The sequence below is a fragment of the Penicillium manginii genome (genome assembly GCF_028828005.1).
Source record: "Penicillium manginii strain IBT 31320 chromosome Unknown utg000010l:1.0-1143873.0:1.0-1144522.0, whole genome shotgun sequence".
Lineage (NCBI taxonomy): Eukaryota > Fungi > Ascomycota > Eurotiomycetes > Eurotiales > Aspergillaceae > Penicillium > Penicillium manginii.
In genome coordinates, this window is record NW_026643111.1 from 588089 (window position 1) to 606077 (window position 17989).

At 50.6% G+C, this 17989-nt stretch overlaps 4 protein-coding genes across 4 annotated transcripts; 2 read left to right on the forward strand and 2 right to left on the reverse strand.

The window, feature by feature from the left end:
- Window positions 1-557: 557 nt before the first annotated feature.
- N7533_013116 (mRNA-binding protein PUF3) lies at window positions 558-3433 on the reverse strand (the record flags this gene model as incomplete). Its single annotated transcript, XM_057109766.1, has 3 exons — window positions 558-680; window positions 722-3105; window positions 3169-3433. The coding sequence occupies 3 exons, from the start codon at window positions 3431-3433 to the stop codon at window positions 558-560; spliced, it is 2772 nt and encodes a 923-aa protein (XP_056953351.1).
- Window positions 3434-9618: 6185 nt separating this feature from the next.
- N7533_013117 (uncharacterized protein) lies at window positions 9619-10087 on the forward strand (the record flags this gene model as incomplete). Its single annotated transcript, XM_057109767.1, is given in 2 exon segments — window positions 9619-9839; window positions 9859-10087. 2 exon segments carry the CDS (start codon window positions 9619-9621, stop codon window positions 10085-10087), a joined length of 450 nt encoding a protein of 149 aa, XP_056953352.1.
- Window positions 10088-11336: 1249 nt separating this feature from the next.
- N7533_013118 (mannose-ethanolamine phosphotransferase GPI13) lies at window positions 11337-14602 on the forward strand (the record flags this gene model as incomplete). Its single annotated transcript, XM_057109768.1, has 3 exons — window positions 11337-11515; window positions 11606-13574; window positions 13598-14602. 3 exons carry the CDS (start codon window positions 11337-11339, stop codon window positions 14600-14602), a joined length of 3153 nt encoding a protein of 1050 aa, XP_056953353.1.
- Window positions 14603-15410: 808 nt separating this feature from the next.
- N7533_013119 (uncharacterized protein) lies at window positions 15411-17216 on the reverse strand (the record flags this gene model as incomplete). The annotated part of the gene is made up of 2 exons (XM_057109769.1): window positions 15411-16197; window positions 16273-17216. The coding sequence occupies 2 exons, from the start codon at window positions 17214-17216 to the stop codon at window positions 15411-15413; spliced, it is 1731 nt and encodes a 576-aa protein (XP_056953354.1).
- Window positions 17217-17989: the final 773 nt, after the last annotated feature.

The following is a 17989-nucleotide window of genomic DNA, read 5'->3' on the forward strand; positions in this document are numbered from 1 at the left end:
CACGCCATGCAAAAAGAAGTTTGTCTCTCCCATATTTCCATTTTTTCCGCGAGGGGGGAAATTTCTCTCATGTCATATGCCGAAGATTGCGAAGAATAGTAAAAAAAAAAAAGCGAAGTAATTGCCGTTCCATTTCCCGTTTCCTTTCTCTCCCTTTCGCGCGTCGTGTTCCCGGCTGAGTGAGGGGGGAGCCACAAAAAAAGAATAAAAAACAGAGACAATCATAAGATAAGAACATGAAAAAAATAAACAGGAGAAAGGGAAAAGAGCAAAACACACGTCCGAGATCAGCACTAGAGGGAGAGAGAAAGGGAAGGAAAGAAGGAAAAATGATAAGATAAAAAAAATGAGGCCCTGTCTTTGCGCCGTCAAGCCATGGAATAAAATGGGGAAACACATTGACGTTTTGAGTAACTTCATATATCCGGTCCGAGTCCCCCTGTATGTATACGCCCATATTAGATAAAGAAGAGGCATGAGAATGACTCGGTTTTTCAGATCAGCATTAAAAAACAGAATTATGTGGGCAAGCAAAGGTGAAGTAAGTGTGCAACGAATTAGTGAGCACTGGTGACATCGACCGGGACCGCAACACCGGTGTTGCCTGTCTCGGGACTGGAAACCGAAGTCACCGTGCTGTGAGCAAGCCCCTTCGACTCAAGGGAGTCGTCAACGGTATTCTGGTTGTCCGTTGGGGTGGAGTTGGTGGGGCGGTACCGACAAAGGCCCGCGGCTGCTCCATGGGAATTGAGCGCTTGGATGGCTGAGGAGAGGATTTGTGAGAGTTGGGGGGAGTCGTCGAGGTGGTGTGGGGGAGCGGGCCGGTGGCCGGGTTGTTGGGGTCGAAGATGAGCTTCTCGATCGCGACTATCTGCTTGCCATAGCTGAACTTCTTAAGTTGGCTCAGTAGGGGCTTAATCTGGTCGATGAGGGCTTCGCGCTCGGCACCCTTGAGTTGACCAAGGACCTTCTGGATGACATAGTTGCCATATTGGTCACGCATCAAGCCAAGCAGAGGGCTTTCGCCGTTGCGGTCGGGCGACGAGGTAAGCGTTGAAATGATGTGGTGACGCTGGCTCTCCTCGCCGAACTCAATACTCTTCTCAACGACGTTGCTAGCGAACTTGTGCTTGGAGTAGGCCATCAGCTGGCCCATGACAATGACGATCATGCGGTTGCGGTCCTTCTCATCGCCGTTCTCAATGACATGTTGGATGACATAGTTGCCGAACTGGTCCGGAATGAGGGCAGTTGTGCAAGCGTGCAGTTCACCAAGGATGGACTCTCGGTCAACTTCCTCGCAATGCTCGAGCATTCTCTGGATAACACGGCAGCCGTAGGGGTGAGCCGCAAGTCGGTTCACCTGGCCGCGGAATGCGTTGATGATGAACTGCACATAGTGAGATGGGACACGCTCAATGGCTTTCTGGATGACATGGTTGCCGTTTTGGTCTCGGACACACTTGAGAACATGGTTCTCAAGCTCCTTCACCATGATCGCTTGTTGATCAGTCAGGATGTGTTCCAGTGCCTTTTGAACGACACGGCATCCGTACATCTGGGTCGACAGAGCGAGAACGTGGCCGCGCATCTGGTTAGCCAGAATCTTCTTCTGGGTCTGATTGCCGTGCTCGAACAGTTTCTGCACCACGTAGTTACCAAACACATCGGTCATCAACTGCAAGCAATTGGGCTGGATCTCGCGGAAGACTTGCTCCTTCTCGTCGCTGTTGGCAGTTTCGAGCTTTTGCTGAATGAAGCGCGAGCCATGCTGGTCACCGCTGAACTCAACAACATGATTGTAGATGTCTTTGAGTTCGTATCGCTTGTTTCCCTTGCTGTTCGCGCGGAATTCCTCTAGCAGAGGGCTGCGAACCACCTGTGTGGGGTCGTGCTCACGGTGCGAACGGTTGACCATAGCAGCAGCACCAAGACCAAGGGCAGGCATCGTGTAGTAACCTTGGATCGCGTTGAGACGAGCCGCCTGGTATCCCTGGTAATCGTACGAAGGGGGCATCTGCATCCGCTGCATGCCATTGCCCTGACTCTGTGCGAGCTCTTCCTGCTGGAGTCGCATGCGACGCTCGAAGGCCGCAATTTGGCTTTCACCAACGCGGCCACCAGAGTTGCGGTACTGAGCACCATCGACACCAGCGTAAATCGGGCTGTCCATTCGAGCGTACTCCGAGGGAGAGATGGAGCCGGTCTCCCCACCACGGGAGCGTGAGTAGATCATGTCCGGAGCACCATCAGTGGCGTATGCTGCCATTGTGTGGTAGGCGGCTTCATCACTGTTCTGGAACTTGCGAGGAAGGGATCCATCGAAGGAAGCGTGGGGAATGTACGCAGGACGTTGGGCCGCACTCTGACCAGCATATCCTCCGTCGTTCAGCTGTAGATTGTTCAAGCCCGCGTTGAGATCCACCGTGCCACCAGCATAGCGACCGTCGATGCTGTTGTTGTCAGAGTAGAAGGAAGGTCGTGCAGCGTGAACAGGACGTTGTGAAGCGTATGAAGCGGAGTTGGAAGAGATGTGGGAGAGTCCAGTACGCGTCTGAGGGGGAGACATGCTGTCGGGCAGACCTGAGAGAGAGGACATGTTCATGGGGGTAGCGAGATCATCCTGGCGTTGTCCATCCATCGGGTGGGAAAAGCCAGCCTTCGTAGGGAAGGTAGCACCAACGGGACTTCCGCCCAGACCAGTCGTGCTCATCTGTCGTCGCCCATCACCATTGCGAAGGGCTGGAAATCCACCGAATTGAAGGCCATCTCCGGATGGAGAAACACTCTCAGAGCCCCCGTTGTTCAAGTAAGGTCGGTGGCTGACTGTGCCGGCAGAAGTTCCGATGCCAGTAGTGCGCGGCAGCGCGAAATATGAAGAAGCCGAGTCGCCATTGTTGTTCAGAGCCGGGGCACTGCGGTCGTTCGCACGAGTCTCGATCGGAGAGGTTGCCATGCTTCGGTTCTGGCCCATCGCCAGGGATGAGGTGTTCACGGTACTCCAAGGCAGGTTAGGGCGTCCCACCCAGCCATCAGATTCGGATGACGATAGGAGGGAGCCAGAGCCCGACTTTCCTTCAAACGCGGTCTCGCTAATGTGTTGATCTAGAGCGATGGATGGGTTAGTATTGAGCTCCCATACAACGCGTCGAGATCAATTCCACTTACCATCTGCAAATCCACCTCCGAGATTGGAGTCGCCCCAGATGTTGTTCTGCCAGCTGGACTTGCCAGCACCGAAACTCTTCCCCGCATTGTTGCCATGAGAGCCGCGTGCGCGGTCATTGTTCATCGCAGATGAATTCATGTTGGATCGGCCGGAGCGGACCTGTAGGCTCTGCGTCAGTGGCGTGTCCGATCGCTGCTGCTGTGTCTGCAGCTCCTCGCGACCTGTCCCACTCACGTTGTGTACGCTGCTTGCATTGGCAGCCATCGTAGAAGCCATTCCAGAGAGCGATCGACGGGAGTGAAGGTGTTCAGATTATGTACTCGAACGTGTGGGCGAAAAAAGGTATTTGCAGGGAGGTCGAGGTGTCGATACTAAATCACAAGGCCGAACAACCGATTTGTCGGCCAGTTATTTTCAGCGGGCACCAGGCACCAGAAACGGGCGTACACGAAGGAATATAAGACTGTTGATGGATGAAGACCCTTGTTAGCAAAAGGAGCTATGGCAAGTGAAGGAGCTGATAGGGCGAGGGGGAGAACGAGGTGAAGACGTGGGGAGGAAGCTCAGGTCAGGTCAGGTCAGGTACTCACCAAAGGAGGGGACGAAGGGATCGACCGAAGCGACAACAGGTTGACAGTGCCTTTTCTTCGATGAGTAAGTTCCCGGGGATAGCAAAGGAAGGTCGAAAGGGAGTGTGAAGGTGGTTGTTTTTTTTGGTTTCGATCTTTTTTTTTAGCAGCCACCGATCCAGGACATGTACAGATAATACAGGATCAGAGAATGGGGAAGGAGAAGTTGTAGAAGGGAGCACCGTCAAGGTCTGAAATGCGGAGGAAGGAAGACGAAGATAAATCGAAGCAAGGCGACAAAGAATTGGAAGGATGGGAAAATCTCCCCTTCGTTTGTCGCTGCAGGGCCCGGTTGGTAGCCGGGAGATCAGAATTGAGGGAGGCGCCGCAACGTTACTCTGCTCCGTGCATGCTCCAGGAATCTCCCAGTTTGCAGATCGTCCTCATGTGCCCTGGAGAAGACGATTCCCGAGAATGGCAGAGCGTTAGGACCCTGGAAAGATTCGCGCAAGGGGGGGGATGGTGGATGGTAGGAGGGGATGGAGGAGAGGGAGGAGTTGTGGAGGTGGTGTGGTTGAAGGCGAGGGCGAAGAGGGGGGCGAGATTCGGTGCCGATAGGATAAAATAGTGGAATGCGCTTCGTTGCGCAAAGGAGAGAGTATTTTTTTAGTGGGTCAAGTCTGATGGGAATGTGGGCGAGAGACAAAGCACGGCATTAAATGTAGTCCAGCTGTCACACAGGCGCCAGCATGACAAGCTGTTGCGAGGAGTTTTTTTGGGGGATTCTTTTTTTTAGGAGAGCGAAGTAGGTGAGATGGGAAACAATTCACAAAGGTACGTGAAGAGAAATGAAAAAAGAGAAGAAAAAACGAGAAGAAAAAAAGGTAGAAACAAAAGTAAGAAAGAAGGGAAAGAACCAGGTGAAAAGTGAACAAAAGTGATAGATAAGGTGTGAGTGAAAAATGATGCTGGAGATCTGCCGCTTGGGTATTTGTACGGTATTGTATATACTGTATGTTACTGCAGCCTGGGCCTGTGTAATTGTAAAGATACCATGTACATACAGTACTTGTAATATACTCGATCGCCAGATCTCTCTGGCTCTCCCGGCGCTTCTTTTTAGTGCCATCCACTTACCAACCTTGACAACCTTGACTGTCCAGAACTGTCCAGAACTGCCAACTCAACCTTGACTTCCTAAAGTACATCCCCACTCTCGGAGATTTCACAAGGCACCGGGCCTGACCGCCAGATCATCCACGGTCTGCATAAACAAAATCATCCATCCCGTCCCTGGAACCAAGCCACGACTGTTCTTCATCGGGCTGTCCGGCCAATATGCACGGGAAAGGTTGAAGTCACCATTCGGACAACAGTTCCTATCCACACTCGAAATCAAAAAGATCCATGGGATTCCGTATTCCATTACATCTCGAACTCCTGGCATGTTTCCACCCCAAGGTCGACGCCCCAAGGGTCAGAGCATACCGATAAAGTCGGGGTCGTAAGACAAAGAGCAGTTCCCATTTTGGTATATCCGCCATTCTCACCCCGTTCACTCGGTACTCCTTAGTTCACTTCGAAGTATTATAATTATTATTATGTATTATTATTGTTATGAATTGCCTCCTCTGTCTGCTATTTACCATCTGCGAGGGATGGAACCCAAATCAGAACGATCAACCGCATTGCGACAGGATTTAACCAGTCCGATCGCATCAGGGGCCCACTTGGTCACGGCCCTAGTTAGAGTCCGAGCAAGGCATAAGGTACACCAAGCTTGTCTTGTTGACGGCTAACCCCATGAGTTTATCGTCTCTTTCACATTTCCTGGTTCTAGACTTTTGATCCGGTTCGAGGCGGAAGATGAGCATTTGATTTTTTGATGTACATACACTCTCTGTGCGAAGTATCTTAATAATAACAATAATCAATATTATCATTATTATTATTATTACCATTACAATTATGATTATATGTCATTTCTCGTACCAGCCAAGGACCGCCACCTTCCGACCTGTGGATTGCCTGCCATTCCAGGCCATTCGCCCTCTCGTTGGCGGAGGTACTTTCTCCGGTCAGGAACTCAATGGGTAGAGACAGCCTCGGACAAGACAGGGCTGATTGACTGATTGACTCATGGATCGACGGTTCGTTGTGAAATGATCGACTCGGCAGTTTTATCCCTAGAAACCCCCCGAGTCCGTTAGGCCCTTCTAGTCTACTGTAGCTCATTCTCATTCAGTCCCTAGCACTGTCTCTAGAACTAAAGACAGACAATAAAAATAAATAGTCTAACCCTGGAGTTGGGTCGAGATAACTAGCCTAGTCTGAGTTCCTTTCCTCCGTGCTTGTCTCACAAATAGTGCGCTCAGTCGCGACGGTGTGCGCCGGTGCCGCGCTTTAGGGCCCGGAGCCAATCGAGCTAGTAAATGTTCCCATCGAACCCCTTGCTTCGACGTCGTCACACTGATCCTTGGATCCAAGAGACCTAGTACAGTACAGAGTACGTCCCCCCCCTCTCCTCCTTCTACGCCTGCACTCCACTCCTCTCCACTCCACCCCCTCCTCGGCTCGGAAGAATAACTTGACCTGGATGAACCACAGCCAGAGGCGTCCGAGCTCATCCGCGGAGACACTGCTACTCGCGCTATCTAGATAGTAGAGGCGATCTGGGGGGAAAAAAACACTAGGAAATCCGTAGGAAAAGGAAAAGGAAAACCTGGCCAGCAGCAGACAAGATTGAAAAGAGACCGAGACATAGAATCTAATCCAATCCAATACAAACTAAATCAGTCATACAACCGCAGCAAGAGCAAGGATCCGGACCTGCGGATCCTTGCACAAAAGTCACACAGTCTGCTATGTACTCTGTCGCCTGGGCGCCGAAGGAATTCTTCATCTTCCCCGGATCTTTTGGCGGGATCATCCGTAGAGAAGAGGGCCGTGACATTGACTATGACTGACTACAGTAGGAAGACTCTGCATACACTACCTTAGGTACTCCGTATGCCGCAGGATCTTCTTCTTCCTCTTCTTCTAGTCTCTTCTCTGCCTTGCCTTGCATCGTATCCGATTGCCGCAGGCGGAGGATCAGGCCAGACCAGCGCGACCGCTCTTTCGTCAAAGCGCTGTAGCTAGCTATATGCAGGGTAGCCAAGAGAGGTTTTTTCCCCGACGATACGTATAAATACAAAGCGCCAGGTCCAGATTTCCGGGACTTGACAGCTGCCTTCTTTTTTTCTTTTTTCTTTCCTTCTGGGACTTTTGCTGCACGGCAAGCAAATGGGGTCTAGGTCTGCCTCGGTCTGAGTCTCCACTGAGGGGAACTTGGCTTGGATCGAATCGAATGTTCGATGTATCGATTTAAATATTCGTGTTTAGCTGTACATACTTCATGGGAGTGCGCCCGCACTGATACTTGTGTCGGTTTCTGGCTGGCGTTCGGAGTAATGTCTGTGTTGTGTCTGCACAATGGGCCATGCTGTTGGCGCGTGGTTTGGTTTACAACGTGTCAAGGACTGGTTGTGTTTGCGATGGCGTTGGTCTTGGTCTTGGCGAGATGCTGATTTTCTTTTGGCTGTGGCGAGATCATGATGGGGTGGTCTGATCTAGCCACGGATAGTCGATTCAGGCCAGGTTTTGTAGGATGGGATTTGGGCAGATGCTAGTGGTCTGCCACCCGGTTCGGTGGGCTGAAGGGTTTTGGTCCTCTGGGGATTTATATACCGTAGTTCGTACTAGTAGCGGTGCTCGAGTCTATTGGTCTGGTGAGAAATTTAGTGTCCGAAAGCTTAGATGTTTGACGGGCCCGGCGGGTTAGCAATTTCCGCCGTTTGAATTAAGCCACCCACCAGGGAGACTGGTTCACCTCTATACATACTACTAGTATATACATACACAGATATTTACCTAGCAGGCCTAATCCTAATCCCATGGTTTTATTCGGATCCATGGATACTACTAGTAGTAGTATTTCGACAAAATTCAAGTTGAATGCAGACCACGTATGTAGCAGATATATAGCTCAAGCTACTACCAGGAACACACCCTTGGAGGCTGCACACCTGGGCAACTGGGCATGTTCAAGTTGTTGCGTGAACCCTACACGAGAACTCTATCGGGATCCACCTTGTCACCAGTTCGGCGTTTTTACGATTGAATGGAATATATCCGATATTCGAAGTTGGTCTACGGTCTATCCATGAATGGTACCAGCCCGTGTCGGGGGGTATCCTCGAATATACCGTGACCAGGCTGGGTCACGGTGATACTCCAGGGCTGGTAGTCTGATATATACTTCTACCCAGTTAGGGCTTGGCAAGTTGCTCCAAGTTCGTTGAACTTGAAGCTACTACTACTTCTAAGTACTATTAGTATGGGCATTTCATAAACTCGGATTTCCAAGGTTGGTCTAGCTTGAGGCAGACACTACATAGGTAGAAACATATAACTATATCTGCCTCTAGGACACCTAGTACCTACTACTGTACCCCAGAAGTAGGCCACCTACCTAGGTAGCCAGTGATTCAGGATGGACCTCGGCGGCCTTTACGACCTCGTCTAAAGATTTGATACCTAGTAGGTAGGTAGTACTAGGTACTAGTATGGATTCCAAGGTTATACTAGTAGTATCAAGCTCCTACTCATAATTAACACCAACTCTTTATTGCCTAGTACTACTAGTAGGTATGCACTTTAGTTCCATGTCCATCTTCTCTCCAAGTCTGAGTATATTTACTATGCATAATTTCTCTCCCCAGGTTTGCATATAGTCAACCGGCATGGGCCTGCTCACATGGATATTGAATTGAGTCCTTGCCTCACATTAATAACATAGCGATACTAGGTGCCCAGGTGCATAAATCAATTTCCTTTTTACTCTCTTCTCCCATGACGCATGTCAATAAACACCGTGACTGATAGAGTAAAAAGTAAACAAAGTCAAGGTTCATTGATGAGACATACATACTTCAAGGTTGAGACTATGACCTACTACGGAGTACACTATGTACATACAGTACTACACTGTCCATGATTCAAGGCACACGAGCTCATGTAAAATGTGGAGACGAATCAATCAAGTTCCTCAGGGGAACCATCACCAAGTGGGTTAGTTGTTTTGGTGGAGTAACCCCTTTTTCATCCAATCCGCTCCCATCCTCTCGCGCCGTCGGCCAGCTAACCACCACTCTGGGGCAGCTAACTGCCAGGCACACGATGGCCATTGGCCCTTCACTACAGGTTTATGCACAGCCAACAGTATAGCCTAACCTATTCAGTACTGGGGTCAACAGTTGGCCCCAAAAATAAAAGGGCGAGGCGCTGGTCGACTGTCAAAGCGGAGCCCTGGCGTTGCACTAGGCACTGCCCTCTTTTCCCTCCCTGTTCTCCCCCTGTTTTCCCTTCATTCTCCATTCTCCAAACCCTCTCTTCCTCCTGTCCACACACCCTTCCTCTCTCTCCATCCTTCCATTCCAGCAGGTGTCGGCTTCACTCTTTCAGCTGCACGCCCTGCGATCCATTCTTTTTCCCACTTGACGCCTATCCTTTCCCGTCTCCGACTCTGCCATTCTTTCGAGGCCTCGACCCTCCATCTGTGTATTCGAAACAACCCAATCCTACGACTTGCTTCAGACCCAACCCCGGATCTCATCCGTGACACTCTTTGGAATTTAACGTCGATCTCTGTTTTTTTCCCCACCCATCCGAGACGCGATACTATCGACTATCAATCGTCGACCATCAACAACAACACCACCACTTGAATCGACAGCCAATTCGACAAACACGCCAACCCGACCGCCAATATGACCAATATTCTTCCTCGCCTCGTCACTCGTGGTGATGCCAGCAGCAATGATGGCCTCTCCACCCCCCATGGTCGACCTCCTCATCTCTCTCCTGGTTCTCGTTTTGCTCGCTCTCGCTCTGGTTGCCGGCCTTCTCGTCCTCCGCCGTAAGCGTCAGGCTATGAAACAATCCGTACTGCCCGTACACAATGGCCAGGTCCCTACTCACAACCGCGGCATGACAATCACCACCAACAGGACTGACTCCGTGATGGTCTGTGACGAGAAACGCAGCCTCATGGACAACTCGTCCAGCCCCCCCACCCAGCCCGGTCCCCGAGATTCGCATCACCTTCCCCGAAGAGGAGGATGCCTCTGGAAAGCGATCCTCCAAGATGGTCGTGGTCCGCATTAGTGAACACGGCAGCTATGGCCTCGAGCCCTGCAACGAGGAGCTGCCGCCTTACCAAACTACCGACTATGGACGGTTCCACTCCCTCGACATTGAGCGGATGGGCGGCTTGAAGGAGAAGGAGGATATGAAGAGCTACTCTTAAACCGATCACGGGCCTAATTCTACTCTGCCACCAAAGCCGTGATCCACCAGACCGCTCCATCCACCCAGCATCCTTTTTCTTCCACGACTTCCTAAAAGCATGACGAGCACCTTGGCGACCTTCTCTCTTCCATTTCCTTCCCATATACCTATTTCTCTGTTTCCTACCGACCCTGTCACCCCGTGGCATGCATATGCACATACACCTGAGCCGCTCTTATTTTGCTTGGCTATTCTCCAGACGAACAACTTGACCTTGCCTTTGCCTTGAGGACATCTGAACCTCAAGAAAATTGGCTCACATCTTTTACTCCGGAGATCCCGCCAAGTCTGGATTGTGTATAGCGAGGGACTGCCGATTTATCTGAAGTTTATCTATGGCGTTTCTTTATCATTTTTTTTTCTTCCTCGTGGTCTTCCATGTTAATTTCTACCCTGCCACGTTCCTAGGGTCTGAAAGACGTTTGACCAACGTGTTTCTCTTTTATGTTCCATATTCTTTTTCTCTTCTTCTTCTTCACCCCCCTTTTTTAAGACAGCCCTTCTTTTGTTCTTTTCGGGGCTTGTCTACCTCCTTACTTTCTTCTGCGCCTCTTGGCGCTTTTTCTCCGGCAGCTGGATAATGTATGTACTTAGTCCTCCTATCTTCCTAGGCAAATCTGCAATTTATTGCTATGCAAATAAGTCTTTATTTTACTTGTGTTACCCACTATCTACTCCGTACTCCATCAACCTGAGACTGTAGTGTGCACCTAAACAAATCTTGTGTGCGACCCGCCCTTCAGCCAATCAGGAATGCTGACAACCACCGAGAGCTCTCTCCTCTTCAACCCGCCGCTTTCCGCGACGTCAAGCCAAATTTCCATTTCCAATCTACTTCACCACACTCCTTTGGATCTTTTCTTTCTTTACCTTAACGCACTCGCAGAAGCGATGTGCAGCTTTTAATATCCAGGGCAGCCGCTCACCCTGAAGAGCACAGACAGGGGCGACCTTTTCACCACCCGCTTCACTCAGATCAGTTCCCACTTAGCTCGATTCTCCCCTCAAGCTCTGCTGGAAGCGAGTCAATCGCCTTGATCCGTGCTTGAATTCGGCTTCCCTATCCTTGTGCCACTCGCGCACTTCAGTCCCCCTCCCTCGACGACTCGGATTGCGCCTTCATACCATCTGGCACCGCGCCGTCGGCATTCAGAATTTCGACTCAACAGCTCCCGCGAAGACAGAATTCACACACGCTGCTTACAAAAATGGCATCAACCCCGCGAAAAGGCCCTCGGGGCACCCCAGCTTCCAAGAATGACCAGATCAATGCCCGCGCTGCAGACCAGTCGAAAGAATCCGCCATACAGGAACAAAAAGCACGCGAATTGGAGAATGAATTCAAGACTAAGCATTTCGGCGTGATGGGGGTGCTTACCTGGATCTTGTGAGTCTAGAGGACCTATGATTTGGAATTCTACTCGCCACATGAGCGACGTCGAGGGACATCCAAGACTGACTGTGGCTGCTCTTGCAGATTACTTCACATTGCCGGCATTTACTTCTTCACCAAGGGCTTCCTGCTCACGCGCATGGTTCTCGACAATAAATCCTCCTGCCAGGAGCTTCCATTCGATATCATCCCGGGCTCCCAACACGTAACATCAAATCAGCAAGCGAATGGATGTTGGCATCAGAAGTCTTTCGACAAAGCTGTTGTCATTATAATCGATGCCCTTCGATACGACTTCACAGTACCCTTTGTGCCCAAGGAGGAGAGTGAGGCCGCTCACCTTTTCCACGACAACATCCCCGTCTTTTACGAGACCGCCATCAACAACCCGGCCAACGCTTTCCTGCTTCCGTTCATCGCCGACGCACCCACTGCAACCCTGCAACGATTGAAGGGACTGACCACGGGAACTCTGCCCACATTCGTGGATGCCGGCTCCAACTTCGCCGGCACCGCCATTGACGAAGATAATCTGGTTGCCCAACTGCACAGTGCTGGAAAGACCCTCGTCCAGCTCGGAGATGATACCTGGCAGGCTCTTTATCCCGGATATTTCGACGCCAATCTGACTCGCCCATTCGATTCATTCAACGTCTGGGACCTGCACACTGTTGACAATGGCGTGAACGAGCATCTGTTCCCGCTCCTCCGCCCGGAGAACAAGTCCAAGTGGGATGTGATCTTTGGCCATTATCTCGGTGTTGATCACGCTGGCCACAGATACGGCCCGAACCACGCTGCCATGGCGAGCAAGTTGCAAGAAATGGACCGTGTGATTCGTGACATCATTGCCGCCCTCGACGACGATACTCTCCTCGTTGTGATGGGCGACCACGGAATGGATATCAAGGGCGATCACGGCGGCGAATCGGACGATGAGGTCGAGGCTGCTTTGTGGATGTACTCCAAGCGTGGCACTTTTGGCCGCACAAGCAAAGAAAGCCTGCTCCCACCTAGTAATGCAAAGGAACGTCCAATCCCGCAGATTGATCTTGTTCCCACGCTGTCCCTGATGCTTGGAATCCCCATTCCGTTCAACAACCTCGGCTCCCCCATTGAAGAGGCCTTTGCTGGCCCGAAGGGCAACGACTGGGCCAATCTGGCTACCGTGAGTCGCCTCACTGCGGCGCAGATCAAGAGGTATCAAGCTGCGTATGAAATCTCCCGCGGCGGTGCTGATGACGAGGAGTCGTCCTCGCTTTGGTCTGCCGCTGAAGCGGAGTGGAAGGCTGGCTCGAAGAGTTTCACATCTAAGTCTACTGCTGTTCGTTCTAGCTATGAGCTATATCGCAAGTACCAGCGTCATACCTTAGATGTGTGCCGTGGACTTTGGACAACCTTTGATGTTCCGAGTATGATTCAAGGTGTTGCACTTCTCTTTGGCGGCATTGCTCTTTTGGTACTGTACGCTCGTGGAATGAAGAATGACCGGACTGAGCTTTCCTCGCAGCTCCTTTCGTTTGTTGGCGTTGGATCTGGAGTGGGTGCTGCTGTTGGCAGTGTCTTGTCACTTTTCGGATTCACCGATATGTCCACCATCGATCTGTCCGTCTTCCTTGCTGCGGTGGGAAGTATGGCAGGTTCTGCAGTTGTCATGGTCAAGAAGCCCGCCAACTTGACGCTTCCCCTGCCGAATGGTATGTGGGGGTGGCTCGCATTCTTCTTCACTGTTTCCCAGTCCGTCGGATTCGCCTCGAACTCTTATACTATCTGGGAAGATGAGATTCTTCTGTTCTTCCTCACGACATTCGGCGTCTGTGCTGGCATTTCATCGATGCGCCAGAAGACGACCACTGACCGTGTTCTGGGTGTCTACCACTCGGTCCTTTTCGTGATTCTTGGTCGTCTGGCCTCTTTCTCTCGTCTCTGCCGTGAAGAACAAATGCCATTCTGTCGCTCGACCTACTACGCTTCCTCAACCTCCTCCATCTCAGCCCCCTGGCAGCTCGGAATCCCCTTTGCAGTCGCCTTCTTCCTCTCCCCGCCGTCATTCGTTCATTCTACAGTGGCTCCAAGTCATACGAAGGAGCCGCAACTCTCTGGATCAGCTACGCATTCCGTTTCGGCCTCATAATCACCTCAATCTTCTGGGTGCTTGAAGGCGCCGATGACGGCGAATGGCTCCCCCTGAGCAAAGAAACGCTCAAAACCATCCGCGTCTTCCTAGCCCAACTCGTCCTAGCCCTCGCCCTCGCCGCCGGAACCGGCGCATACATCTACTCCAAGCCCTGCATCAGCATAAGCGTGAACAAGCCACCGGAAGACCCAAACGCACCCCCAGCCCCCATAATCGCCGGCGTGGAGCAAAAGCCCCGCACAACCGTGACAATCCTCGGCTTCGGCAACATGTACGGCACGCGCTTCTTCTTCCTAGTCCTCAACTTCGCGCTAGCAATCATCCTCCTGCAAAAGCCAATGGGCCAAGGCGCAATCGCCCTCCTAGTCTGGCAAATCCTCTCCCTCCTCGAAATCCTCGACACAAACAGCCTAACACTGTCCAACTCACCCATCGGCCCCATCATCCTCGGCCTCCTGGGCTCCTTCTACTTCTTCAAAACAGGCCACCAGGCCACCCCAAGCTCCATCCAGTGGGAAACAGCCTTCATTCCCTTATCAACAATCAAATATCCCTGGACCCCCCTCTTCGTCGTGCTCAACACCTTCGGCGCGCAGATCCTCGCCGCCCTCGCCGTCCCACTCACCGTTCTTTGGAAACGACCCCTCCAAACTTCAGACCGTGTTTCGGGCCAGGGTGCTAAATCCGCGAACCCGGCGACGAAACTCCTTTCCGACGTTGTCCAGGCTGTTGCTACACATACGCTGTATCTGGCGACTATCAATCTCGCTACGACGATGTGGGCGGGTCATCTCCGCCGCCATCTGATGCTTTATCGGATTTTCAGCCCTAGGTTTATGATGGGTGCGGGCGTGTTGGCTATTGTTGATGTCGTCCTTATGGTCTTTGCTGTTGGCGGGGTGCGGTGGAGTACGCTGAGTGTTGGTGAGATCTTTGGCTGGTGAGACCGAGTTAAGTGGGGTTTTTTCTGTTTCATTATCACATATATCATATTGTCTCAAGAAGATGGTCCTGTGGGATCTTCGTGGGGATGATCACACCTCGCTTGTGAGGTGGAGCGGGGAATTGGATTTCCTTGTCTTATTATTACCTTACTACCCTGTATTGTATTTCTTGCGTTTGAGAAAATAAATAAATCTAATCATACGTTAATAAGTTCGTTTAATAATCTGGTGTAAACTTGAATTCTGCTAGAAGTCTTGGAATTGGAGATATCAGGCTGCTACTAGTATACTCGTGATTCAAGTTGCATTCTCGGGCTTCCCTGAAGTTCGTCCGGGGCCATGCCATGCCCGCCATGCTGCGGACTCGGATCTCATCATTTTCGACGAATTGCCCTTGTCACTTCAAGTTCAAGCTGGAGAAAGCTACTTCCTCCAAGTTTTCATCAAGTTCTCCTAGTCGGAAGAATTTCTTCTTTTTTTCGGGCTCGCTTCTTTTTCCGCGAACGTCTGGCTATTTGAAGACCATTTTTGCGAATTTCCACCAGCGAGCCACAAAGCCCTCAATGAGAGGGTGTTATGTTGAAAAAAAAAAGTCCGCAAGAACTACTAGTATTGAGCAATGCCTGGATTTGACGGGCAAGCGGTATTTTTTCAACATCGGGCTCGTCATATATCCACTTGATTGGCTCCGTCTTGAATATCTTCTCGTGTCTAACAAGAAGCAGAAGGCAGGCACGGTAGTTTGTTCCTTGGTTCTTGATCGATCGAGCGAGTGGACGCATGGAAACGTCAATATAGACAGATCAGATCACTCCTTTAGCCTTTTCTCTATCCCAGGTCTATAGTAGGAATCAAAAAACTTGCTCCCATTCAATTCAGCCGGCCCGCCTAGAGCAACATGTCCGAATTTCTCCTCCGCTGTAGAATCGCCGATCCAGCCAGGTGTTTCGTCTAGCACGGGTATACTTTCGAGATTACCTGCCAGACGAAGAGGGACTTTCTCGTGAATACTAGCGCCAATTCGCATCAGTGTAAAAGAATCAAGCTTCTCAGTCCAGCGCGGTAGACAGATAGCATACATCGTAGCGGCCCATAAGAGGATCAGAAAAATCACGACCAACGTCGAGATAAGTATCACCCCTTCGTTCGAGATAGACGGCCGCTGCGAGTCCTCGCCAACATCGTATGATACCAGCCACGACCCTCCACTTCCGTCGTATATCCAGGCCCGGTTCGCCAGGTACGCAGCCACTGTGAAGGCATTGGCAATCACATCGAGGTCGTATCGGAAGTTCGACAGGAAAGCGCCAATTTCAATATTCACCGTGAGGGAGGATCCTTTTCTCATGCATGAATTTATTTCGCTCTCGCCAATCCGGGCGTTAATTCTGGCTCCGTAGTTGGATATCGAAGACTTGAAAAGGAGGCCGAAGGGTACAAGGTCAACACAGTCGGAGTAACTTGCATCATCATCGTTGACAGTATAGAGATCTGGGGCTTTGGCCTGGTTTGCCAGGTATGACCCCTCGCCGAACAAAGCCAATGCGGTATTGTGAAGGGGTCCTTTATTCTGATATTCGGTTGATAGTTGGCCCCTGTGAATTACACGTATTAGTTCAAGTTGGCTCGATTTGGCTCGATATGTTTTGTACAGCTGTGATTGTACTCACCATGAATCGACCTGCTCAATACAATTATCCCCACAAAAGTCCGGAGGTATCTTGTTTAACAGCGACCCGGCTTTTTCTCCGTTCATGTAATTAGGAAGCTCAAAGTACCCAGCTGTAGTGCGTACTTTGACGCGGAAATATTCCGACTCGGGTAGGCTTCGATTACGGGACAATTCCTTGGCTCGAAACTGCATGGCATCGTTCAGAGTCACATTAATATAGAGCTCCTCGGTAAAATCCTGTCGGTCGCGAGTATCTTTCCAGGGTGACATGCTCAAATCCGCCGGCATGCACGCATGTAGTGCCCAAATTTCCGCTTCGCCGCCGTTGTCAGTGATGTTGGAGTATGCGATTGAGAGAGAGCCAGGGCGTGATGCGCAATCGGCCGGGAATTCCGCCGAAGTTATATTCTCGTAAGATGCCGTGGACTTGAATCTTGGTGCAAGTTGGCGAATGAGACCTGAGTTGAAATCCTTTGGGAGTTGCGATAGGAAGGGCTCCGGTATGGCAGACATATTAGCCCATGATAGTCCGGGCTGAATGCAAGCTGGGTCCAACGTTTCAGTGATCTCTTGCTTTTTCCCTTGGAATTTGCAGGTTGTGTTGGAGCTGGACCATAATCCTGATGGGATTTCGGCTGCAGAAACCACTTCTATAGCTTTTCTTGTCGCGAGCGCGACAGTATTGCTGTCATCTCCACTTCTCGTGAATTTGCCCGGGGTGTCTTGGAGAGAGCGGATTTCGTATGGTGCTGTTGGGGTCTTTACAGTCGACGTCGACAGGTAAACTTGTTGTATTGGGGAAATGATACCCCCAAGGACATGGAGCAAAATCGCGTACGCTAAGAAAAGGCAGCCGTATCTTTTCCAACTTTTGGATGGATTGGTCAAAAGCTTTGTTAATAGAGTCAGGTCAGTCCAGCCACGGTCTGCAAGACTCATCATTTGCCGTAAAAGTGAATTCGGGTTCTGATTTGGCGCTCGTGTGTTGAAGGTGTTTGATTACGACCATTGCATAGATGAACCTTCTCTGTGCACGGAGGAGGGCTTTGATCCCGATTCTATACAGGAGGATTCGGTGGATGTTGCCCGGCGTCATTTAGAATGGGACGAAAAAGTAAGATTTTAAACCGTAACAAGCTGTACTATTTTGGATTGAGCAGGACTGACAATCTCTCAGAGAGCTGTACTTTATACTTTGGATAAGCGGATATCCAGAGAGAAAGACTCTTTCATTTGTGATGATGGCCAGCTTCAGGTCAAAGTCGAATTCTACCGTTAAGGATTTCCGAGCAGTGGACAATGGTCTACCAATGATCCTATCAGAAGCGAGGCTATTGATAACCAAGATGTGACTTGTACCAACACACAAATCCGAGTTAGAACTGTGACTGTGACTACAACGTCAGATTACCACAGTAAGTTGAAGTATCTGGGATCTATCTAGTAGATTAGCGATTGCTGACAAAATATAGCGGAGCATATTATTGAGCTACAGAGCATGGCAATATTCTTCAAGTTCCTTGCAAATAACCCGGCCTGCGGAGTGGACTGTAATTTTTTCCTCAGCTTCTTCACCCAAAATGTTTTGACAGAAACCACACCACTCCCGGGTGGATACAACCCAGGAACACCATCCGAGAGAGTCATGGAAACACTTGGAAGCTCAAGGAACGACCAGCAGTTCCGCTTGTTGTAAAAGCGTCTGAATGGCATGA